This window comes from Mirounga angustirostris, unplaced genomic scaffold (assembly GCF_029215605.1).
Source record: "Mirounga angustirostris isolate CCGP_5_RB_7025 unplaced genomic scaffold, mMirAng1.0.hap1 SCAF_4, whole genome shotgun sequence".
NCBI lineage: Eukaryota > Metazoa > Chordata > Mammalia > Carnivora > Phocidae > Mirounga > Mirounga angustirostris.
In genome coordinates this window covers 140,698,068-140,724,053 of record NW_026991712.1, presented here as the reverse complement: position 1 = coordinate 140,724,053, position 25,986 = coordinate 140,698,068, and the positions used below count along the sequence as shown (strand labels likewise).

The window sequence follows — 25,986 nt, the reverse complement described above, 5'->3', positions numbered from 1 at the left end:
CAAAGCACTGAGCTTTTACTCATGTACCAGGTACTTTAAAAGTATTTTTATATGTATTATCTTGTTTTAATTTTCCCAGTAATCCTATGAAGTAAATACTTTTGTTACCCTATTAAGGTAACTTTCTCCAAGGCTTCTCAGCCAGATGTAGTGGGATCATGATTCACACCCAGCCACCTGGTAGTTCATACACTTGGCCATTGCATCCTATGGGTATCTTCGCATTAAGCCCAAAGCTTCCGTGTTTTTGCCGTGAAAACCCTATGGGAGAAATATAGAAGAAGACGTTAGTTGGTCATCTCTGCTTTAGTATGAATTGGTTTCTGTTGCTGAGAGTAACTCTTGTCAGGGAAAGGAAGAGAACAGAAGATTTGGAGGGAAATAAAACAAAAACAGCAAAAAAGGCAAAAAATAGGAAATGTTGATAAAGGCAGATTTCCTTTATTCTCCAAGACTCCCGAGAACTTGGACTGTTGATGAATGCTTTGAAGAATTGTTTTCTAAGTTATCACCCAAATAATGACACCTCCTTTTCACCAATGTATAACACATTGTCGTAATCAGTAATTGGATTTAGAGCAAGCCAGTGAATGATATGTCACGTTTTCACAATTTTTAGATGACGTAAGGACTGTGTTCCCTCTTTCAGAGAAGAACCAGTGGATAACTACAAGAGAGAATGGGAAAAGAAATAAGTTAGTGGCTTCCTTCCACAAAACACTTTTTCATTACTGATGCCTGAACTATAGCATTATTCTTTTTCTTTACATTTTTAAAATTACATTCAATAAAATCCATTCTTTGCTGTACACTTCTTTGAGTTTTTATAACATCATAGATTTTTTTAAATGTTTTATTTAAATTCAATTTAGTTAACATGTAGTGTAGTATTCATTTCAGGGGTAGAATTTAGTGCTTCATCAGTTGCATGTAACACCCAGTGCCCATTCCATCACATGCCCTCCTTAATGCCCATCACTCAGGTACCCCATTCCCCCACCCACCTCCCCTCCAGGAACCCTCAGTTTGTTTCCTAGAGTTAAGAGTCTCTTACGGTTTGCCTCCCTTGCAACCAGTCCCACAGGTAGGATGGAGAACAATTCCAAAGAACCCCCTTCTTCTTTCTCACTCTTAAGTTAGTGTCCGATGTCACCTAGTGCCAGGGAACTCATTTTATGCTGATCTATTTCCACATTGCTATCATTTTGTGTTGTTTTGTTTTTGTTTTTCCACATTGGTTTTAATTTCTCTACCAGCTCTGCTGCTATCTCCATTATATTTCAATGTTTTATATTCTTCTGAATTGGAAAGAGACCTATATACATGCAATATTTTAATATGTGACAAGAGTGGCATTTCGTACTAGAGGAGGAGAAGGGATTATTCAGTGAAGTCTACTGGGACAACTGAGTAACTGTCCAGAAAAAAATAAGATTCCTTACACCAAAATAAATTCCAGCTGGAGGAAAAAAAAAAAAAGCATACAAAGGTTAAGCTTTAAATACCACATAAAAACATAGGAAAAAACTTTTAAATAATATTGGAGTGAGGAAGACCTTTCTAAATCACACACACACACAAACCCAGAATCCATGAAAGGAAAGACTGACAAATTCTACTCTAAGAGTATCAAAAATTTATGCATGAAAAAAAACCCCACCATAAACAAAGTCAAAAAGACAAAAATGAAAGTGGGAAAAATATTTGCCACACATGTAACAGAGGATTAAATTATCTAACATATAAAGACCAGTAGACAAAACAAAAGGGCATAAACATAGAGAAATGGAGAATATTTGAAAGTTGCCTCATTCATGTAGCATAAAAACAATACAAATTAAGACTTGGGTGGTATTTTTACCCATCAGATCAGCGAAAATCAAAGAGCACCTCGTATAGTCTTGGCAAGTGTATGGAAGACAGGCACTCTTCTGCACTGTTAGAGGACTGTGAATTGGTTCAGCCTCTTCAAAAGACACTTTAATTTTTCATGTATATAAAAATATATGTGAATATTATATCTTTATGTATGTAAATTTTAAATGTAAGTGATAAAGTTGGACATGTAAACACAGATGTACATAAAGTATTCAGTGCAACATTGATTATAATGAAAGATTAGTAATAACCTAAATATCTAACAATAGTCTATACATTAGGAACCCACCTGGGGCGCCTGGGTGGCTCCGTCATTGGGCGTCTGCCTTCGGCTCAGGTCATGATCCCAGGGTCCTGGGATCGAGCCCCACATCGGGCTCCCTGCCCGGCGGAAAGCCTGCTTCTCCCTCTCCCACTCCCCCTGCTTGTGTTCCCTCTCTCACTGTGTCTCTCTCTGTCAAATAAATAAAGTCTTTAAAAATAAAAATAAAGAGACAAGTCTATATGAGTTATGTTAAGTCAGCAAAGGAGAGTCCTAAGAAGTGTGTATAGAATACTACCATAAAGTGGGAGATGTATATACACATTTGCTTGTGTGTTGAAGATAGAAACTGGTTTGTCATAGAATAGCTCTTCGGTATCTTATCCATTGAGAATGAAAGCTATTACTGAGTTTTAAATCCCCTTTTATAGCAAATATAATTATTTTCAAAAATATTTGTCTAATGACCTAAAAATTCTTCTTTATACCTTCATCACTATAGGGACCAAAACTCATTCATGGTGGTGGAGGGGAGCATCCCCATAAAATCTTTGGCAAATTTTTATACATCTAGATTTTAGCTATGCTAACCTGAACTTTGGATATGATAGCAGAAAATGTGTGATCTTTCTGGTAAAGAATAATATTTTTTTTCCCTCCCAGATAGCATGGAGCTTAGTGTAAGGTTAGCATTTTCATTCTCCACAGCCAATATTTGGTCCCAATTTCTCCTTTAGGAACCCATTGAATACAAATGTACACATACTGTCGTAATCATAATTTTTCATAAATGCTTTCGGCAGAGTATTACTACTCTGTGTACGATTTGCAAAGGACAAAGGACTATTGAAACTCAGGCACTTTGATAGGTATGTTCATATGCATTACTATAATTTCATTTGATTATGATTATAAATCTGCAAAATTAGAATTGTTAGCCCTCTTTTAAAAAAGAGAGTGCTGAAACTGAGTCAGCCTTCAGACTCAGGTCTGTTGGACTACTGTGCTTTGTACTCTACCAGGACACATCCCGTGTTTAGAGATAAAATATTGTATGTACACCTGTCCTCTGAAAATCCTAAGACACTCCATAAAGAACTTTTATATTATTCCAAGAATAACATACATTTCCATACCTTGCATTGGACAAAAAGTAGAGGAACAAGAGCAGAGTAAGAGATGGACATTATAAAGGAGTGACAGAAGAGAACAGGCAATGGATGATTCCATTCATTTAGGTTTCATAACCCATTCAAGTCTTGTTTTTGCCTCAGTTTGTTACTTTTTCAAGATGACAGAAGTAACCAATGAGTTTTAAGATTTTCTTCATAAATGTAATATATGGCAATGTAGGAAACTTGGAAAATATAAAGTATAAAAAATGAAATTATATTCTCCTATAATCAGTTACTATTAACATTTTGGCTTATTTTTTCCCATAATGCATGTTGATGTGTGTATCTGTGTCTATATGTACACAGACACATATAAGATGATTATGACCGGGGCGCCTGGGTGGCTCAGTTGGTTAAGCGACTGCCTTCGGCTCAGGTCATGATTCTGGAGTCCCGGAATCGAGTCCCGCATCGGGCTCCCTGCTCGTCAGGGAGTCTGCTTCTCCCTCTGACCCTCCTCCCTCTCATGCTCTCTGTCTCTCATTCTCTCTGTCTCAAATAAATAAAATCTTTAAAAAAAAAAAAAAAAAAAGATGATTATGACCATGCTGAATATAATAGTTTGCATACCATTTTCTTAATTAGCATTTTACACCTTTTCCTATTTCATAAAAAATTAGGAAATGTGATTTTAAACAATTTGTACCTATTCCTCTATCAGACATTAACTTTTGCCCCAATCTATGAAATATGTTCCAGCATATTTTTGAAAATACATTTTGTCCCCAGCTTTAATAATTTTATTAAGATAGATTTCTAGAATTGGAATTACTAGTACCAACAGTGTGAATATTCATTTTGATACACATTACCGAATTGCTTTTCAGAAAGGTTGTGCCAATTTACACATTACTTATGAGTCTGATCACAACATTAACAACCTTGAGAGGTTTAAGTTTTATTTTTTGTAAGTGTTGGAAGGCAGGTATCTTGGAGTGTAATACTCTTAATTAGATATTGGAATCAGTCCCTGATTGGACGATTTTGGCATTTTTCTTGAATTGTTTTAATATAACATATAATGGAATTTGGGGGATTTCCCATCTTGTTGACTAAGCTTCTCTTAGGGATTACTTTCTGGACTGCTCTTGTAGAGAGTGTAACCCATTAAACATTCTCAGAGGAATGAAGCCTTAAAGGGCTATGCATATTGGAGTAAATAGTATTTATTATGCTGGACTCTTTATATAGAGAAGCTCAGAGAGGTTAATTGGCTTGCCAAGATCACATTTCAAGTAAGAGATCAAATGGATTCAATCCAGGGTTTCTGGTTCTAAAATTCATTTTCTACTGATTACCTTGCATTGCTGTAAAAACAAAAGTATTACTTGGGGGTTTTCAGGTTCTGTTTATGTTTATTTAAGATTAAAAATTCTGGAAGTTATTTAAAAATCATTTATAATCCCATTCTTCAGAGGTAATCATTTTATGTGCCTATTTTCCAGTCATTTTCTATGCGTATTTTAAACATAATTGATCATCATATGTGTGCATATATGTGTCTATGTGTATATATATAGTTTTATAAACTGATTTTATTCATTTTATTTCATACTATCAACATGTCATGATGTCCTTATTTTAAAATGTGCTTAATGACTGCAAAATATTTCAACATATGAATGAAGCATTAGTTTTTATAAGGTGGCTCCGGTTTGTTCCTCTTTATAAGTAATGCTGTAATGAACATCTTGGAGCATAAATCTTTATGTGTACCTTTAAGTATTGGTTGAGGATAAATTCCCAGAAGTAGGTTTCCAGGGTTACACTGCCTTTTGAGAGGCCGCAGAAGCCTTTCAAAAGGGAACAATCCAATATATTGATCTAAGTTTCTTTTTTTAGTAAACCCCAGCTGAATCCAGGGTTTATTCCCTGTGGCTATTTAATATAACTTTCACCTGTGCCTACCCACATATTTTGTTGCTTCTGATCGATGTATGTTCTATCAATCGTATAACACACATTTACATAAAAGTAAATGACAGTTACAGAATTTGGATTAGCCATCAGAAATAAATTTAAATGAAGTGAAATAAGCCTCTATTCTTATACTTCACAGCTATTATGAAAAACAATGTTTATAAGCAGTTTAAATAGACTGCCTCAGGAAACAGTCCAAAGTGCCTGCTTATGACACAGATTTGGGTAACATAAGGTCAGAGTGTCTCCAGCTTACAAGTTGTTCTGACCCCCTTCTCTCTGTGTGCACACATGAATGGTCTTATACTTTCCTTTCTGCATATTTTACCCCAATCATGATGTAGCTAGAGCCCCTACCTCCCTGTGAGGATCCTTAATACAAACAGAAATACCAGCAGAGCAAAACCATCTGGCTAAATTGCCTCTTCTCAAGATTTTTGTGAACTACTGGCACATCAGCCACGTCATGCAAATTGCTACCATACATGTTAAGTAATGCTAATATATTAAAGTTAGAATTCATTAGCTTTTCAGGAAGAAAGCTTATGGATATGTTGTTCTGTAATAATTTACTAGCAATAAGTAGGTTTTAATTTCATGCCCTGAGGGTTGTGTCCTTTTTTGTTGGTAACTTGTTTGTAGAGACAAAAGATTTACAGAGATAATAGAATGAGGTAACTGCACAGATGTGATCAAAATAATGGAAATTCATTGTGGTTATCTTCTAGATTCCAAACATCTGGATGACAACTACAATATCCATTCAGTCATGTGGGAATTTCTAAATCTCTGAATACTGGATCATGTGTAAAGAAAGGCTGTCTGTTTCCTTGGCTATATAATGATACTAATAACGCTAACCCAGGCCCCTTAAACTTGTCCATACCGATAGATTTCTCTAAAGGAAAAACACTCCAATATCCTCCAGCATTTCTTTGTGACCTTGCAAGAAAATAGTGCTGTTCAAGTTCCTAAATGAGTTCAACAACTGTAATGGGTTTCATTTAGAAATTAGCCAATCTATTTCCTGATAGTTTCTGCCTTTTTTTTTTTTTTTTTAGAAATGAAAGTTTTATCACGGGGCTTTTTTTTTTAATAACGCGATAGTGCAGTTAAGATTTTAGAAACTATTTCAGTTAGGTATTTAATCATCTCACTATTTCAAGTTTGCAACTGAATGCTTTCTCATGCACTTTTCCTTCACTGTCAGGTGTCTCTGATAAACATTTAATAAAATTGCAATTTGAATACACAGGGATCTGTTCAAGTCTGCATTCCAGAACTTGTTTGGATTACCTCTGTCCAATAACTAACACATTCCTGGGCAGGTGGTAGAATCACAGTAAGTTTATTTTGAATGAGATTGAATTTTTGACCAAGTATTTTTTTAGAAGGGAGATCCCCACATGTGAGTACGCCTGGGTTTCTGAAAACGAGGGAACCTGTGACGTGCATATTGATATTTGAGATATGAAGGGAGCGGTTGAGAATGTGAGTGAGGACGTCTAGTTGTCTTAGCGGTGTCTGGCATGGAAATGTGATATCTTTATTTTATAAATTATTCCTTCTTAAAAGAAAAGTAATTTCAATGGACTTTTCCCCCTTCGTTTTCATTCAGGTCTCTGATTCTTAACATTTTACCTTCCCGTGCTGTATGACAAAACATAATTTGCGGTGCCCTGTCTTTTCCCCCCTCCCTCCGTGATTGACGCCTCGGCGCCTTTGCTCGTGCTGCTGCTCCCTGTGTGACCCCCGCTCCATCCGACCTGCCGGCCGGCGCATCTTTTACAGCACTGTCGCAAAAGCCATCCTAGCCTCGTTTCCTCTGCGCAGCTTTTCCTGTTCTCCTGCCAGGCGTCCCTTTTCTGTCCTTTAACATCTCACAGATTCTTATTTATGTCACCTTTAAGCACCCATATTTTCATTTTCTACACACATCTCTCGCCATTAGATGGTAGCATTTCTAGGATGGCGGTGTGTCTTGCTCACCTTTGAATCTCCCATCATGCTCGGCACAGAGCAAGGCTTCCTGAGAGACGGACGGACAGACAGAAGGAGAGAGAATGAATATGAATCTATTAAATATATTGAAATACCTCTCTTTGACGCACTCTAGAGGTTAGACCTGGTAGAGTTCAAGGGAATGAAGAAGGGGGTGTCAGTCTTTTCCTGTAGTTGGAGTCTGACGAAACAGAACACAGGTCTCGCTTCAAACTCCGTGTCAGTGTGTAGGTCGCGCAGCGCGGGTTCAGGCGACTTCATTGCTTCCTGTGTGTGGCAATAAATGCAGAACCTCAGAGTTCACCAGGCCTCTCACATTTTCTTTTCTGCCAAGGTGCTCACCGGGTCCCTGACCCCGAGCCAGGGCAGAGGAGCTGGCCATCGCTCTCCTCAGGCAGTTCAGCTGCGGCGGGAACCGGCCTCGCAGCCTCCCTGCGGGCTCTCGGAGTCCGCGAGGGGCATCATCCAACACTCACGCTCACTCCCCACAAAAACGTCTGTCTAAATGTTCTCCCTTTCCTTCCCTTCAGTGATTACATATATATATTTTAGTGGTTGCTGCATTTGAGCTAGACCTTGAATCTGCCTACTTTTAATTTTCTAGTTTGTCAGATTTGGGTGATTTTAATGATACGGTTTTCAACTTAAAGAAACTTCAACTGACAATGGTACACATACGTAATATCTTAATATCCTTTTCTTCAGTTACATCCTTTTCCTAAAACAAGGAACACTCCAAGCACTCTGTTCAAAACTGTGTGACCACCTTGTTAACACAATGGTCAGATTTGATTTTATAGGTGAAGGTTATTACAGACTCAAAATGGATTTATGGGGAAATATCATGATCCCTTTATCCAGACACATTTCTTATTCCTTCTTATTGAGAAAAAGAAACAAAACAAAACATGACACCTTGGGGACAACAGAAGTGGAAATTCTGTTTGGCTTGCAGGAGGTCAGTTACATGCATTTCTGAAGACAAAAAAAAAAAAAAAGTCTGAGTTCTCCCGGGGAACCCTCCATGCACAGTGGTGAAGAGCAGATTTAATGGGTGATCTCTGCCACTGTCCCTGTCCACTCCCTCATGCTCCCCCCAGAGTCCCCACTAGAGATAGAGTCCAGTGTCCTCAGAGGCCCTGTAAAAGTCTTGCTTATAAAGCAAGAACTGTTCTTGAGCCTTCCTCCCAACTGATCATACTGGGGCAGGACTTACACGGCCTAAGTGAAGGATTTTATAATTAGCAATGCATATGGTAAGTAAGTAACACAGAAGAATGGGATTTTCTGGATACAGGATCAAATTCTGATCTGGGATTTTCATACTTATCACTGTAGCTAAGGCCAAACTAAGACTGTAGGATAATGGGAAGAAATACAAGTAAGAAGAGGAAAAATATGATCAGATTAGTACAAATAAAATGGTGGAAGCTTTTAATAGGAATGTTCATCTATAACATTAGGAAAATAGTCGACGTGATATTGCTCATGTAGGTAAGATGGCTGCTAAAAAAAAAAAAACAAGAAAGAAAGAAAAATCTTCTTCAGAAGCAGCCGAATAATCAATAATTTGATTTCTAATAGTCATGTTTGCCATGAGGACTTTTACAATGAGATTACATAAGCAAATTGATTTCCCTGTTGACTTTATCAGAAAATCATCAAATGCCCCTTAATCTCCCCTCCAGAATCCTCAAAAAAAATGCCTATAATAATCTTCCCAGAAAATTATTTTCTGGATTTCATGATTTCCTGAAGCTTTTCCTGTGGCATTTGATTATTGCTACTGTAAATAATGCCAGAATTATAATTAAGAAAGATATGAATGTGATATAATAGCATAGTAAATACAGTTGTATATAATTAATTACCACATTGCCCCCTTTACTTGATTTTATATTCATGTTGAAAGCTCTTAACTGTGCATATATAATTGATTCGCTATGGCATATGTGGTTGTTTTAATAAAAAGTTGCAATTGAGGTTTTTGTTCAACAGTGTAACTCCCTTATTCCACTTTTTCTTTGGGAAAATCAAATTTTACTGTCACATCATTTCTGGAACTACATCCTGTTATAGGTGAACACTCTGCCTATTTTAACTACCATATGGAACATATGGAAGATGAGTCAGACTTTCTTTCTTCCTTCCCTTGTTTTCCCTGTGTCCTTGAATTTTCCCAGAAGTTACATTTCTATAGACTTAATTTCCCCGGGCACCATTTCTTCCATTTAATGACTTGGGTACTCAGAGATTCCCAGGTTTTTGTAGTTTTAATATCCTTTTTTTGTTTTTTCTTTCTCTCTCTCCTTTTTTTTTTAAATGCTAACATACTCTCTCACTGTTGCTCTCGTTTTAAAAACCAGACTAAACTTTGAAGCAGTTTTAGGAGCCTATGAAAGCATGAAAGGCCTCCTGGGATATTTTGAAATCAAGAAGGTGAAGTTTGTCTCGTGCCTGAGGAAGGCAAAATATCCAGTTGTTAGCCACATAGCAGTTTTGAGTGACTAAAGTATTTGTATGCTACACCTTTCAAATGGCAAAATTTAGGTCTGGCAAACAATAGAGAACAGAATGTAATACAGACCTTTTCAGGTTTAGTAAACTTGCTGTGGTCCATGGAGAACTGTCTTCACAGAGAAGGAAAAACAGAAAAATGCCATGATTCCTTGGCTCACTTAGCATGCTTGTTTCTGATGTCACCAGGATGGTAAAAACATCATAGGAAATCCTGCTATATGTCTGTGATGACCAGTGCAGCCCAAGCACACAGTTCCACTAGGACTCACATTTCAGCATCTGTCATCAGTCACTTAGTCTTAGTACCTTAGCATACTCTTCATGCCTTTTTTTTGTTCCTTCTCGACCTACCTACCTATTCACGTGTGAAAGAACACTTTTCCCCCCTGCCAACCACTGAGAGGTTTGACAGGTTATTTCATCTACTAGCTTCCTCCTTATCTCTTCCACATCCTCTTTGTGCCCTAGGAGCAGGTAAATTCACTACCGGGTAATTAGAGTCCATCATTTTCAATATGTAACTTTCTATGGAGACTCCTTAAACCATATGAAAGCAAAGCAATAGGCTGAATAGAGCAATTAATAAAGGGTATTTTACTGAACTTCTAAAAACTTACATTTCTCCCATACCAGTAAGTGAGAGACACGTACAGAATGGCTTTATGCAGGGGTATTTCTCAAATCTGTTCAATTTAGTCTAACATAGAATGGGCTGGGGAGGAAATCAGTAGATTCACGTAGCTAAACAGTACATCACATCATACATTTTTTATATAAACATGTATATATACATGGTTTTATATAAAACTATTCCCAGATCCTTCTAAAACAAACACTACAACAAAACCTTCTTATTAATAGACATCAGAGGATCCTCATGTTCATCCTCTGTTCCATGCTGGTTTAACACAGCCACACCATGTGACCATCACAGATCTGTGTGGGTGACTTAGCTCTTACCAAAGATGACCAACAGGACTTGGGCCAGATTGGGAGAAATTTTATCTCTAGATGTGCTCAACAAAGGAAACAAGAAGTCTGAGCAGTTTTCTGTAAAACAGAAAATCAAAGAAAAGCAGATGATGCCAAAAAGGAAAAAAGAAATCTGGCAAAGGAATTTGGTATTATTCCCTCAGTTATCTGTGTTTTTAAAAGTTGCAAATCCTTTTTATCTTTTAGATGGCGTGTGTCTAGGGTTAACTCAAAAAATTGGGGCCTTTTACAAGTATTGTTAAGAAATTTGAAAGTAAGCAAGAGTCTATCTAAAAGTTCTGGTAAAAAGAAAGAATGTGAATAAATATTGGGAGTTTGTGGTAAAGAAGTGAATTGCAGGACACCAAAAGGCCAAATGCACATTTGGGTTTATAAGCCGATAAAACAGCAAAGCCACTGAGTTTTTTTCCTAGAGTGAAGCTCTTAAATATAAATATAAAAACCAAAAATATAAAAACCAACAACAAAACTTTCATGAACTGTGAAAGGATAGTAAACTGAAGTGTGGTTTTAGTGTGATATCTTGGTTTACACGGGTTCTTGATAGTTTGTGCCTTAACAGAAAGGTTCTAGGATGGGAAGACTACAGATGTTAATATTTTAAGCACATCTTGTGCTTCACAGAGATTCTAGAAACTCTCCCGAAGCCTATAAAGACAGCTGGTTCTCAGTGGTTTTCCACCTCCTTTCTGGAGAAGCCGTTAATTCCTTTTCTAAAGACTTCTCTTCGATATTTAGCTACAGAGGCACAGGACTATCTCATGATTTTTGGGAGTGCCATAGTGTGAAAAGCAAGGTTGTAAATGGAACTGCTCTCCTCTCCTTCCTACCTAATCTCTTTCTCCCTGTGCTCTAAGGACTAGGATATCTCTTTCTGGCCCCAGAGCTCATGTTTAACTCCGAAAGTATACTTTGCAAAAGTCCTGCATGTTCTAATTTGTATGATGGAAGGAGAAAAGAACTCATCTGAGCACCAGTTTGACATCGTTTTATTCCAACAGTCTTTAGAACCCAACACCCCTTCCCTTTTATGACTGTCTAAAATGCCCTCGCTAGCCAGATCCCTTTGCTAGCTCCAGTGTTTGCACATTTCCTTGTTAATCAGCTGTGTAGGCTCGGAGACTGTGTGTTTTGGTGTTGTTTGTGTGTGCAATCTCGTGCTGCTTCCTGAACGCATGTGTCCCTTCCCTTCACAGCCTACTCGACACCCAGCACCTCCCCCGCAAACCGATTCGTCAGTGTTGGACCACGGGATCCAAGCTTTGTAAATATCCCTCAACAGACACAGGTGGGCCGCTCTCATCTTTTCTGTATGTGGTGCAGCTTGTTTTATTCATCAGGTGCATTGTAACTTGTCTTTTGGCACAACAGGCTGCATTTCCCAGCCCCTGTTCGGTCCCCTTTCCTCCCAACCCCAACCTTCCCGGCCCTTCAGCCACATCTCCCTGTGTCCTCAGAAATCGTGGAAAATGCTGTCTGCGATTTTTGTGTCTCGTGTTGAGGGGGTAGAGGAGGAAGGCTTCTGTGCCAGAACTCCTTTCGCTATGGTAAGAAAGGCTTCCCAGAGCTAGATAGTGTGTTTCCTCATCTAGGAATTCGTGTCTCTCCACTTGCAAGCGGACAGAAGTCCGCCCCTGCCTGGAAAAGTCAGCTCTGGCCACCTGTGAAATCAGAGTGCATCTGGGGATGGGGAGCCAGCCACTCTTCTGTTTTCGTTATAGGGTCGCCAGGAACCTGAAAGAAAAGAAAAGAAAGGGTTCATCAGTCCTATTAAGTTGCTGGTGTTGGTGCAGAAATAGGTGGTGTTTGTTACTGGCTATGCTGGTCACTAGGGAGCAAGGTGAGGTGGGGCGGGAGGGGCTATGTGTGAATATAATGTCATGTGTTGAGGTAGGTGATTGAGAAAAGAGGATACTAGGACATCTAGAGCTTGTTTTTCGGTTGATAGGTGTGTTTTGTGCTAGTATAGGTCAAAGAGAAGAAATCTCTTTTATTTTTTTTTCCAGAAAACATTTTTTATTTTGCAAAACTGAGGCTCTGTACCCATAAGCAATAACCTTCTATGTCCCCTTCCTCTTTTAAAAGTTTTGAAATGGCCTGCTGTTAGACACAGTGAGAGACTCTTGGAGTTCAAAGGTAGTGGGTGCAGACATACTTAAGAAGTTTGTGAAATAGAATTAGATTCAAGTTTTGAAAGGAATGACTCACTGATTTCCTAATTAGAATGTAACCATATACCGTCATAATCGACATAGGGGAGAGTATTTTCTTTGTGAGGTTCTCAGCGTGTGGGTTGAAAAAAATTCTCCGAGCTATTTGGTGCATATGCCCGGGTGTGTATCCTCCAGATGCCGAATTTGTAACTACTCATCTTTGTTTATAAGAACAGGACCAGATGCTTATCAACGGGAGAGATTTGCCCTCCTGGGTCCATTTGCGCGTGCTCTCTGTAGAGGATTTTAGTTTATTGCTGTGTCCCCGGTGCAGGTGAGACTGCACTGCCTCTGAAGCCTTCCTTGCGGGGGACACGGGGTCATGGAGAGTACAGCCTCAGAGGAGGCAGCTGGGAGGAGAGGGGGAGCAAGAAGGTTAACTCTTGAGTTTCCCACTTCTGCTGTTTCTCCTCAAACTGGCGTGTCCATGGCTTCTGGGATTAACATCTATTTAGGACCTCCCATGAAATCACTCCAGTGTATTGCTTATGTTCCCATACCTCCCAATGCTTAACTGGTGAATTTGGAGTTGGATAATCACCTCAAAGGCATGGACATTTCGTTTTGTACTTCTGGTGCATGTGTTCAAGTTCAGTGGGAAAGGAGAACCGGGGACAGTGGTCTATGTTGAATGATTGCTTTTCTCAAAGCCCCAGTGTGCTCGGGTTACTTCATGAAGAACCTCAAAAATGTAGTTTGGGAATGTCCTGTTTGTCTTTTACATCGTATTTTTTTATGTAATCTGTGATTCACAGCACTGAAATGGTACCCCATGTTCCATTCAATTTGTTTCTCCGTAATCAAAACGTGTTATATTCCAAAATGGCTTTGTTTCACAAATGCTTTATTTAACCCAGAAACTGAGTCTTCGTGATGTTGACCACAAAAATTCAATTCTTGAAAATCCAGATTTTCCACGCATCTGGATGAATGATGTCATTTAGACCCAATTTTGGCATCTGGAACTGAATTTTTTTTGTTTCTGTGAAATATTTGGCATCATAGGGACAACAGCTTAAATGTTTCTTATCACAGTTACACCTGCCACATTTGTCTTGAAGAAAGCCATCCCCAGTTGTCTTAGGAGAAACTGTGCTAATGGAGTTGTCATTTTTTTTTTCAAAAAAATATGTATGTGTATATGTCCTGAGGTAAAAGTTATGTGCTCAAAATATTTTAATTTAAGGTGTATATATTAACTCTTTTTTGAAAAATGGAACTACCTTCTGGAACCATTTAAAGTGTTAGATACACAGATATAGGTAAAAATGGTCATATACTTTAAAAATAATCTCCTTTTTGAGAAGACATTAATTCAGAAGAGGGGTTTTTTTTCCTTTACAGGAATTGTCTAAGACTTAATTTGAACATGGCCTGCAGATTAGTAATTTTCTAAGCAAGCTTGCATTTATGTGTTCTATATTGATACTTTTGTTAATAAAGCATGAAATTTGTATTAATTGGGAGGACAACATTTTGCTTTCTACCTTTAGAAGAGTAGAAATTGAAGAGTCACTCAAGCAGATGCTTAAGCTTTACAAATGCGGAAGAGGTAACCTGCACATAAATCCATAAACAAATGCAAAGTAAATTGGTGTCCTTATCTCCAAAATGCCACTTTCCAATGGAAATGTCTTCAAATGCCTAAACATCAACCTATGGGAGACAGATTAGATATGGCCTTTTTTTTTTTCTAGCAGATAGAACTTGAACTACTGCATAGACATTTTCTTTTTTAAGATTTTATTTATTTATTTATTTGACAGAGACACAGCGAGAGAGGGAACACAAGCAGGGGGAGTAGAAGAGGGAGAAGCAGGCTTCCTGCAGAGCAGGGAGCCCAATGCGGGGCTCGATCCCAGGACCCCGGGATCATGACCTGAGCTGAAGGCAGACACTTAACGACTGAGCCATCCAGGCGCCCCTGCATAGACATTTTAAATAGGCAGCTCTCAGTTTATCGTAAGACCTTTCTTGATACAAAGTATTCTTTAATGATATATACCTTCTATTCATTGAGCATTTTCTATGTACTGAGTACCTGAAAGTATGTTACCCAACTAATTTTTTCAGCCACCCAATAGGATAGATATAATTATCTGCACTTTATAGATGTAGAAACTGAGACCTAAAGAGATTGTTCATTTTCCCATGGCCATAAGCAGTTGAGATGTGGAGCAAGAATCTGTACCCAGTTTGCCTGACTCCAAGGCCCGCATTCTCTAACCACTGCACTGCACGGCCTCATGAGCTGGTGAGCACCTTTCCCTGCAAGTATTCAAATCCTGACTGATGCTCAGCTCTCAGGAGTATCACTGGCCTACTCTCTGCTTTCAAATCTGAGACTGCATTAAAATTTAATCCTTAGTATACACCCAAGAGAATTGAAAGCAAGGTCTTGAAGAGGTAATTGGTACATCCATGTTCTTAGCAGCATTATTCACAACAACCAAAAGGTGGAAGCCATCCAGGTCTCCATCAACAGCCAAATGGCATAAACAAAATGTGGCATATACATTTTATTGTGTATCTACCCTGTTACTGTGGTATATAGTACCTATTATTTGGCCTTAAAAATGAAGGAAATTCCGCAGTGTGCTACATGGATGAACCATGAAGATATAATGCTAAGTGAAATAGACCAGTCACAAAAGGACAAATACTGTATAAGTCCACTCATGTGAGGTCCCTGGAGCCATCAGATTCATAGAGAGAGAGAAAGGAGAATGGTGGTTGCCGGGGAGGGAGGGTGGATGGCAGAATGGAGAGTCATTGTTTCATGGGTATGGAGCTTCAGTTTTGTGAGATGAAAGGAGCTCTGGAGATGGGTGGTGGTGGTGGTCACAAAACAGTGTGGCTGTATCAAAGACCGCTAAACTGGCCACTTAAAAATGGTTAAGGTGGGACATTTTATGCTATGTGTATTTCACCACAACTTTTAAGATATAATCGTTAGATAAACTCGAATGGCCCCTTCACCTCTTAAGAGCATAAAATTCTGTAAAACGGGACGAGTAGGCAGTTTATCAACACAATCCACTGTGAGTGTGTGCTCACCTCTCTGAAAATACTATTTCTCATCCCCTTCCCATAGTGGGTAGTCAGCATATATTGCTTGAAGCTAAATGATTCATAAGGAAGTTTAAAAATAATGACTTTCCCTTATTACGGTCATGATACATGTTAATTGTGGAAAATACAGATGGGAAAAATAATAAAAATCACTTGTAGTCCTACTGTTAACATTTCCATATAAATCCATCCAGACTGTTTCTATGCATACAAGTGTATTGCAAAAATGAGATCATATTATATGCACTGTTTGATAAGCTGCTGTTTCTTCCCTTTAACAATATATTATGGCCTTCTTTCCATGTAAATTGGAAAAATTGAATATTGGCTTTTATTGCACCAATTCATCATCTGTAATGATTGGTAGGGAAAGATAACGTGGATAATTGAAAGCCATTTTTTCTCCCCCTTCCCTTCCAGTCTGTTTTTTTCTCCAGAGAATTCCTCCCTTCACTGAGACAGAATTGCCTTCTTCTTAGCCTTGCTCTGAGCTAGTTTTCTTTCAAAGAGCCTTGCAATTGCTTGGTATATTTCACCCCAGCTTTTGGCTGTGTTTGAGCATTCCTGCCCAGTTATCTGTCCCGTTCTTCTGCCTTACTTGTCTGCTACCTCTGCTACTCTCATCATTTGCCTCCTATCCTTCTGCATCCTCCATTTCATAACTCATCATTAAAATAGGGGGTGGCCACCTCCCTGCAGCTTTCAGAACACCCATGTGTTTGAGAAACCATGACCCCTCGGCCCCACCCCGAATCTCTTCCTTTTCAAATTTGTCCCAGGATGGTTGATGTTAAGGTATAGAGAACTCCCTGGGGCATAGAGTATTTACTTCACTTTGGACACTATTAATGTCCCCTGCACGCCCACCGAATGATATAATAGAGGACATGCTGTCATCTCAAATAGCAGAAATCCAATGGCCATTTCAATTGCATCCCATAATTTAATCTGATCCCTGAAAACAAGAGCCATTAAGAGGAGGCATTTATTTAGAGAGAAAAAAGTTAATATTTCATCATCAGGTAATAAACAGAAATACCAATTCCCACACAGAAGGACTGAGCAAAGAACTCATTTTGATTCAGGTTCTAGTTTAATCAGCATGTTCAAATAAAATGCTTAACCTGCAGAACTCCAATGAGAACTAATTCTTTAAAATGAAAAATGAGTGCAAACAATATTAAAAGCAGGCATTTCTTCCCTGCCACCCAAATCTATCACTGTTCTGCATCAACAGAATTGTGGTATCTGAAATGCTACTTAAAACCAAATTACCACTTGGGTTATTGGAAGAATCGCTTGGCATGGCATGGGCCAGATTTTTGACAGAAAGGCACAGGTGCTGTAACCTTTGCTTAATAAATCACTTAGCTGCCCGGCTTGTGAGCAGTGTGACTGCGTTTGCCTCATGAAATTTACACACGTATGCACAAACCACACACTTCATGCTGTGCCGAAAACCAGCTGATCTGGAGGTTATGGACGTGTTGCCCATTGTCTGCCTTTGGTGGGGATGCACAAGGAATGTGGGGAGGCGGCGAATATGGAGAGCATTTCAATCTGTTATCATTCTGTGTCATGTTCCTGAAGCTCGGCTTGAGAAACCAAAGCATAGTCACTCTGCAAAACTCTTCGTAAGTTCCTTTCTTCGCTTACTCATTGTTTCTTACAATATTCCCAACACCTACAGAATGAGGAGTACCAATTCTCCCCAAGTTGTTCGAAGACTAGTAGAGGACACAGATGTAAAAAATAGTAAGAATAGTAATGACAACAACAACTTTAATAATGCAGCATGATACCAATTACAATAGGGATTTGCCTAAGAGGCTTTGAGACCACAGAGTTGGGTAAGAGAACTTTCCAAAGAGCGGAAGGGGCAGAAAGGCTAACCCATTTTTCTGTCCATATCTAACTTTGGTCTGATGATATGGTTCTGATTCTCATATAATTTACCTTTTTTCTTGCTAGCTTCAATTTTCACCCATTTATCCACAAGCTGGTAGATAAGGCTTTATTTAGTCCATCCTAAGAGGAGTGACATGTTTGTTGGGTTCTGTCTTCTCCGGACCAAGCAGATAAAATTAGAATCCTTTCCTGCTGCAGTCATGTCAGCTGGTAGCTCCCTCACCCCTCATTGCCAAGAAACTCCCCCTCCTTGTGTAATGTCCTCACCTGGAGCACCAAGCTCACCTGAGATTGCACTCAGATGAGCAGAAGCCTTCCCGGCCCCCCCCCTCCCCCCACTCTGTGCTGCCTGCCTGGAGGAGGTTAGATATCCACAGAAGTTCAGGGAGCAACTGGAGAGTTGCAAAGGCAACAAACTGAGATTTCCTTAGAGGAGAAAAAAAAAAAGAGTATCTTCCCCCTCTAGTTAGAATTGGGTTTGAGCATTTCGGTTACAGGCCCACACAATGACAGGTAAAATTTCATCTCCTCCTGACTTTGGAAACAGTAGGAAGTCCTACTGGTCTAATTTACTCTGTCTTAAGCACCCATGTGTGCCTACACTTGCTGCAGTACTCAGAGTCCTCTGAGGTTGGTGCTGTTGTCCCCATTTTACAGATGAGGAAACTGAAGTTTCAGAAGAATACATCTGCCCCAAGCAAGGGAGGTAGCCAGGATTTGAACCAGTTTGTCTCTCAAATTTCTTTTTCCCAAATGCCATCTGCATGCGTAATTAGTGTTAGTGAAATGTTACTGACCATTTTCTCTTTAAGATGGTCTAGGACTGACTCATCCTCTTACATCAAGGAAATCAGAAGCCTAGAAATTGGGTCCCCTGGGATAGGACTGATGTTGTGCTTGGGACTTCTGAAGACCTGCCGCAGTTTCCTATTAGTTCATGCATCTGTAAAATAAGACTGAGCTCATTCTCTCATCCTGCCTGGGAAAAAGACCTTTACTAATGATGTTAGTCTGCATCTGTGAGAACAGCTAGCCTCTGCCCAGAGACCAGATAGGAGAGCAGCTGAGATTGTGGGCTTCCTTTTCAGATCTTGGGTGGAGCTTTATTCCATCACTTAGAAGCAGTATATGTGTTTCTTTTCTTTTCTTTCTTTCTTTCTTTCTTTTTTTTTTTTTTTTTTTGTTGTTGTTGTTTATTCTTTTCTTTCTTTCTTGGTAATTCAGTTTTTCTAGTCTGGTTTGTTAATTGTAGCATGGTGATTATATCATCTCTGATGGTTGTTTTAAGTCTTAAATTGTACTGGTGTAAAGAAAGTAAATGCTTGGCTCCAACTAAACATTCAACAAACGATAGCTTTTATTGTTTGGTTGATAACTAAACTCTTTAAATAGTATTTTCTGGATTACAAAGTATTTTCTCACTTGATCTTAAGAGCAACCCATTAGTAGGCAGAACCATTATTATTGTTATCCCCATTATATAGATTTTAAAACTGAGGTTTAAAGAGAAGAAGTGACTTCCCTGGAACCACATAGCCAGGACACAAAGCCACTTCTGATTGCCAAGCCCAGGCTCTCTTCAATGTGCCCCATTAGGCAAGGTCTTGGATGAATCTTTCAGCACATCCTCACGTGCTGCTATGTGGATATGGCCCGAACCTACCTGCCAAACTCTGGATCTAAAGCAACCATCTAGCAAATTAGGACAACCCCTCCCCTAAAGATTATAACCCCATGGATCCATCCATTGAGCATCTGCCCTAAAGGTACGTCCAAAGCCTAATTAATTGGGCACATCTATTCCTCTGCACACCATTTCTCCTCTTCAGCTCAATTGTGCCCCAAGGAAGAAGAGACTCCCCAAGAGGAAACTCTGTGTCTGAGGGTGGTAAGGACTGGCAGCAAATGACAATACCTCCCCCATTAGACCCTGAAGGGAAAGGCAGTGCCTGGTCATTTTTTCTCTTATGTTTTCATCCCCAGTGATAGGTGTTGAGTAGTAAACAACACCTCACCAGGCTGAGTTACTCATGCAGTGTGCTTCCCCTCCCTCTGTCCTGCTGTGGGCCAGAGTGAATCCTCCCAGCCTCCCATCTCCCACACCAACCTGTACATTCTCTTCTGGTACACTTGGTAGCGGACTCACTGATAGGTTATGAGACACTATTAAGATATACTTCTCAACAAACAGAACCCTCGTCTTTCAGTTTTTAATTTAGCAGCTCATTTGAGATGTTCTCAGCTACAGACTTCACTTCTGGGCAAAGTGATAGCATCAGTTCTAGGGACTGGTCTCTTTTACCTCCCTCAGTTGTTGGTTTTTTTTTTAAGTAAAATTTTATTTATTTATTTGAGAGAGAGAGAGCATGAGCAGGGGGAGAGGCAGAGAGAGATGGAGAAGCAGATTCCATGCTGAGAATGGAGCCTGACACGGGGCTCGATCCCAGGACCCTGAGATCATGACCTGAGCTGAAGGCAGAGGCTTAACTGACTGAGCCACCCAGGTGCCCTCTCCCTCAGTTCTTATACTTCCATAACCCCATTACCTTTAACTTCCGTGTTGTAGTTTGGTTTTAGCCTTTTCGTTTGTTTGGTTTTTGCCTTGCTCCAAAAAGATTTGGGGAAGCTTCTTAAAGCAAATGGATGATTATTAAAAGAATTAAGTGCCTACTTGGGATTTGGCACACAATAGGTGATCAGTAAATCCTGTCTCCTTCCTCACTTGCCTCTTCTCAGTATTCAAATGAGATCAGTGGCCAGGGACAAGGGGAAGATAAGAGGGAGCTTGCACCTGAAATTTTAGATCTTATGGAAGAAGGCTAATTGCCGTTGGGATTGTGGGAAAATGGAGGCTGGAAATGAAGTGGGAGGAAGGCTTGAAAACAAGGTGAGAACTTGTGTAGAGTTCTAAGAGGAGTGAGGTCAGAGTTTGATGATAGCCTTGCAACGAAGCCAGAAAACCCTAGGATCAATTGCAGGATCACTGTCAAAACTTCCAGTCCTTAGATGGATCTTGATAATGATGCTTCTTCTGATCAGGGGATGTTCCAGGATACTAAGGGAAATATATTTGGTACTCGTGGCCTGATTTCTTTTGCGGGAACAGGGAAAAAGTCATGAATTAAAGAGTAGGATAGACCTATTTTCACATCCTGGCTGTGCCATTCATCAGAGTGATCTTGGACAATATTATCCTTTAAAATTCAATTCCTGCATCTATGAAATGAAGGCCACAATACCATATATCTACCTCATAGAAGAGAACCCAGTTAAGTGTGGCGTAAGCCAATCAGGGTATTTTCCTCATGTGAAATCTGTGTGGTTGTTGGCCTTGTTTCATCTGCTAAATGATACCAACAGGAACCCATGCTCTTGCAGACATTCCGCTCTACCATCCTTAGCATGCTGTCTGTTCATCCTCATGCTTGGTGCCTCTGGTTGCAGAATGGCTGCTGCAGCTCCAGACATCATGCCCCGGTCCCACTCCATTATCCCTCTTACATCAGGGAAACAAAGGCCCTGCCATACTCCTCCTCTGCTTCCTGTTAGCAAATTTCTCTTTAGGTCTCACTGACTAAAACTGGATTACATTTTGAATCTTTAGATGCAAAAAATGTGGGAAAGCTAGCACAGAATTATCTTGATTGCCTAAAATCGCGATTTATTACCCTGGGCTGGTTACATTGTCCTCCCTAAACAAAACTGCCCCAAGAAAGAAGGGGCCTTAGATAGTAGGTAAACTGATAGCAGTATTTGCCATATGCCTCTTTCCCACTCTCTGATAGGTTTCGTGTGCTTTTAACTCCTATTGCTGCACTTGACTTCCTTCATCCCTTGATGCCTGTCTTCTTACAGTGCCTTTCCTCTACACTCGCTCCCTGTGTGTCTAAGAAACATAAATACTGTGTGTGCACACGCATGTGTGTGTGAGTGTGAGTGAGTGTGTAGCAATCAGGTCATTTTAGCCCTCTGTCCGAGTCCGGGATTCAGGCAGACATACTGGAGTTTTGTGCAGACCAGCTCCCACGGGCTGGGTCAACTTTCTCCCAGTAAACTGGACCTCTGAAAAGGCTGAGTTGGAGGACATGTCCCTTTGTAATTGCAAGGGAACCTTGTGAAACAGTGCCCTCCTCGTGCCCTCCCAGGTGCTTATCAAACAGTCAGCAATGGGTTCTGGGTTTCTCTTTTATGACTTGGAACCAGATGCTTCCTTTGCAAAAGAAAAGAGCCCGGTTTTGCTGAGCTTGAGTCAACAGAGTTCAGAGAACAGGAAAATGCGTGGATTGGCCCCGCTCCGTGAACTGTGAGGAGAGAGGCCATGCAGGTGTGGCCAACTGTCCCCCTTTCCACAAAGCCCCTGCCTGTGAAACTCCCCTGCCCGAGGAACTCACTTTCCCAAATGTTCCTGGGCTCTAAAAAATAATCGTTCACGTTAGGAGGGGGTTCCTTTGGGGCACAGGCTTTCCCAGGCTTTCTCATGAGCCTAAGACCTTGAAGGTCCCACGGACAGACAGAGTTTCAAGGCCAGGACCTATTGTCTAGAGTGAGATTTTCAAAGCTCTCCCATGAGTTCTCAGTGATGCTTCCTGCCCACTTTTCTCACAACCACTTGTTTACCTTCCTGTTTGTTTATTGAGGACGGAGGCACATTCTTTTATCGGGGGCCTCTCTTTTTGAGATATAGCCTTTCAATGGAGCCTATTCATTGAGTTACATTCCGCAGCACACGCCTCCCCAAAATATTTGCATGAGAATTTTTCCTTAGGCTTCACATTGCTTCTTTTACAGCAGAGATGAAATAACTTAGCACTTCTAATTAGCTTTCCACTTTCCAAATGCTTTACACATTAACTAATGAATCACAGGAGCTTGTGATAAGCTGGATCCCTGTGTTGGGGCTGGGACACTGGGTTAGGACAGGCTGTCCTGGCCCTGTGTTCCTGGCCCTCACGCCCTCCCTCCCACACTCTGAATGTGTTGGGATAATGGAGCTGCTGCCCAGACGTGAACTTGAAGGGCCACCTCAGACCCTCACCCTGCTGCCTTAATAACGTGGAAAGTGCTCAATCCTCCCTTCCAAGGCGGGATATGCTGTCTCATGTTGCCCTGAGTAGTTGGGGGAAATTTAAGGCCAGTTCTCATGGCACACAGCCTCTGCCCCTCTCAAGTACGATCCCCCCCTTCTGTGGATCCATGGAGGATGTGTGTATGGGGAAGGAGTCACGCTGGGGGGATGGAAGGACAATAATAATAGAAAATTCTAGTAAGGGAACTGACCGTAGTACCGTGGTAGAGACCTGTGCATCTTGGTAGAATAGAAGGAGCACTAGACTAGGAGTCAAAATACTTGGATACCTAGTTTATCCCCCCTACTCATCAGTTATGTGATTGATCTTGGGGACAGGGAAAAAAAAAAAAACCAATTTACTGAACACCTACTATATTCTTGCCACCACACTAGGCTGGAAGAGGTGTGTGTGTGTGTGTGTGTGTGTGTGTGTGTGTGTGTGTGTTGTATCCAGTCCCTGCTGTACCTTGCTCACAGACTTCTAGGGAGAAAAGTAAACAAAGTATAGTAAGGTATGATAAATGAAACAATTGAAGTATGCCTAATCTATAAGGAGTATAGAGAGTAGGTCATTAACTATGGAGAGAAGCAGGGGACTCATGGAAGATACATTCTTGAGGAGAAAGACACATGAGCTGGTTTTGAAGGAGACAGACCTACCTGGTGGGTACAACATTCCACTCCAGGCAAGAGGAGGAACACATGCGAAAGAGTAGCAGTGTGTGTTTGAAGAACATTACTCTGTTTGGTATATCTGTTAATGTAAATGGCAGAGAATATTGAATAATGAGTCTAGGAAATTAGGGTCTAGCCACGAATAAATACATTACTTTATACAATGGTAAGGCAATTGGACTTTATTCCGTGGAAGGTGGGAAGCAAGTGAAGGACACAGTGGGATCTCTATATGTGAAGAAACTTTAACCAAGCTTGCTATAATTTTCCTTAGATACAGGATGTTACAGAGAGTAGTAGTTTGAAGACCTATGATCATGAGGTACCCGCCTCTCCTGGGCAGTATAATAGAGTAGAGAAGACCTCAGCCTTGGAGCCAGACAGACTTGATTTTGATTTATCTCAGTACGTGACTGCTGTCAGCTGAGTCGTGTTGTTCCCCCTTTCCTCCCGCCCCCACCCCCGTCCTGCCAAAATTGATATTCTGAAACCCTAGCCCCCACTGCGATGGTATTTGAAGATGGGGACTTTGGGAGATAGGTTTAGATGAGGGCGGGGCCTCACTGTGGGATTAGTGCCTGCATAGGAAGAGACACCAGAGCTATGGTGAGCACTGTGAATTGTGTAAGACTGATGAATCAGAGACCTGTACCCCGGAAACAGATAATACAGTATATGTTAATGAAAAGGAAAAAATTTTTTAAAAAGTGAAAAAAAGAAAAAGAGACACCAGAGTGTTCTGTCTCCACCACATGAGGACTAAGTGAGAAGGCAGCCATCTGCAAGCCAGGGAGAGGGCCCTCAGGTACAAATCAGGTGCAGATCTGCTGGAACCTTGATATTGGACTTCCCAGCCTCCAGAACTGTGAGAAAATAAATATTTTCGGGTATTTATCTGTTGTTTAAGCCACCCAGTTTAGGATGTTTTGTTATGACAGTCTAAGATGGGTACAGTGATCTTGGGGTAGTTTTTAGCCTTTCTGAACCTCAGATGTCACATTTATAAAATTATAAATTAATTCATGCATTCCACTTAGAGCTTTATGACCCTATGACTCATTACAGTTAGATTATAAAGCCCCCAGCACCCTTCCCTGGCACACGGAGAGCTGATGTATACTGCTGCTCGTTCACCCCTTAGAATTGAACCTCTGTGAAGCACCAGAGGTCAGGCAGGATGCATCTCATTCATCTTTAGGACCAGGAACCTGTGATTGCCAATAGAAACCCAGAAATGTTAAAATGGCAAAACCCCCAGAAGTAATCTGGTCATTTTCCCCCTAAGCTGAGTCTGTTCTCCCCCCATCCTCCCACGTCCGTTTTCTGTAAGTTGTGCCATTAATTCTCTCATTAGCTAGTGGAATGATATTTATTTATTAAGAACATACTTAGCATACTCCCAAGGAGCAAGTTAAAGCTCAGCTAACAGCTGCAGTTTCTGGTTGGGAGGCAAAATACGCTGAGGAATGCATACGGAGAGTTTGTATGGATGTTATAATTTCATATTAAAAAACTCTTAAACTTTATGCTGGATGAGGGAGAGAAGAAAAAAAAAAATCCCAGTGCAAAAACAAGTTATGAACCTAGGAGCACAGTTTCTGAATGTTTATTTTGTCAGATACACAGCTGACATGATTAGTTCTAATGGGGTGGTGATCCTCATTGAATTGCAGATCCGTTTGAGTGACTGAAATACCGCAGGGACCTAAATATTAGTGGTGCATACGGTATTACTTAGGCTGCATCCTTTAGCCAAGTTGAAGGCTCCTTTTTCTCTGTCCCTTCTCAACACACACACATGCGCACACACACACTCCACGCATGCCCACATGCTCATGCACACAAGCACATCACGGATGCGTTCATCTCTTCCAGAAACTCCATGTGGAGCATTAATTACCCATCCAGAGCAACGCTGGCTTGCCCTTGCTGATTTCTCCCCCTTGCCCTCGGCCACCCAAGCGCACCCCACCCCGCCCCACTCTCCACTGCAGATAATGGTATATCAGATCAGTCTGCTTTGCTGTTGCATCAAGACCCAGATCAATTTATTGACTCTGTCAGAGTGGCTGGTACAGTAATTGTTGCAAGAGAAGAATGGAAAGTGAGAACGCATCCACGTGAAAAATAAAAACGATGTTTTGTTCTTTCCTGCCCCCCCTTTTGCCTTTTTTTTTTTTTTTTTTTTTGCCTCATGGATCTTTATGTGTTTACACACAGAGAGCACTTTACTTAAGTTAATCAGCCCCTTCTACATTATTAATTGTGACAGTTAGGGTGCTACATGACAGGAAGATTATT

General features: G+C 40.4%; 1 protein-coding gene across 11 annotated transcripts in view; it reads left to right on the top strand.

Annotated features, from left to right (window-relative positions):
* The window catches only part of NFIA (nuclear factor I A), a 369,091-nt gene that overhangs the window by 319,347 nt on the left and 23,758 nt on the right, over positions 1–25,986 (top strand). For 8 of the 11 annotated variants that reach the window (XM_054512839.2, XM_054512843.2, XM_045897554.3 and 5 more), the window contains one exon: positions 11,946–12,037. The exons of the other annotated variants lie outside the window; for them this stretch is intronic. In XM_054512839.2, the coding sequence (XP_054368814.1) occupies positions 11,946–12,037 (92 nt within the window). The remainder of the gene's footprint in view (positions 1–11,945; positions 12,038–25,986) is intronic. 11 annotated transcript variants of the gene reach the window in all.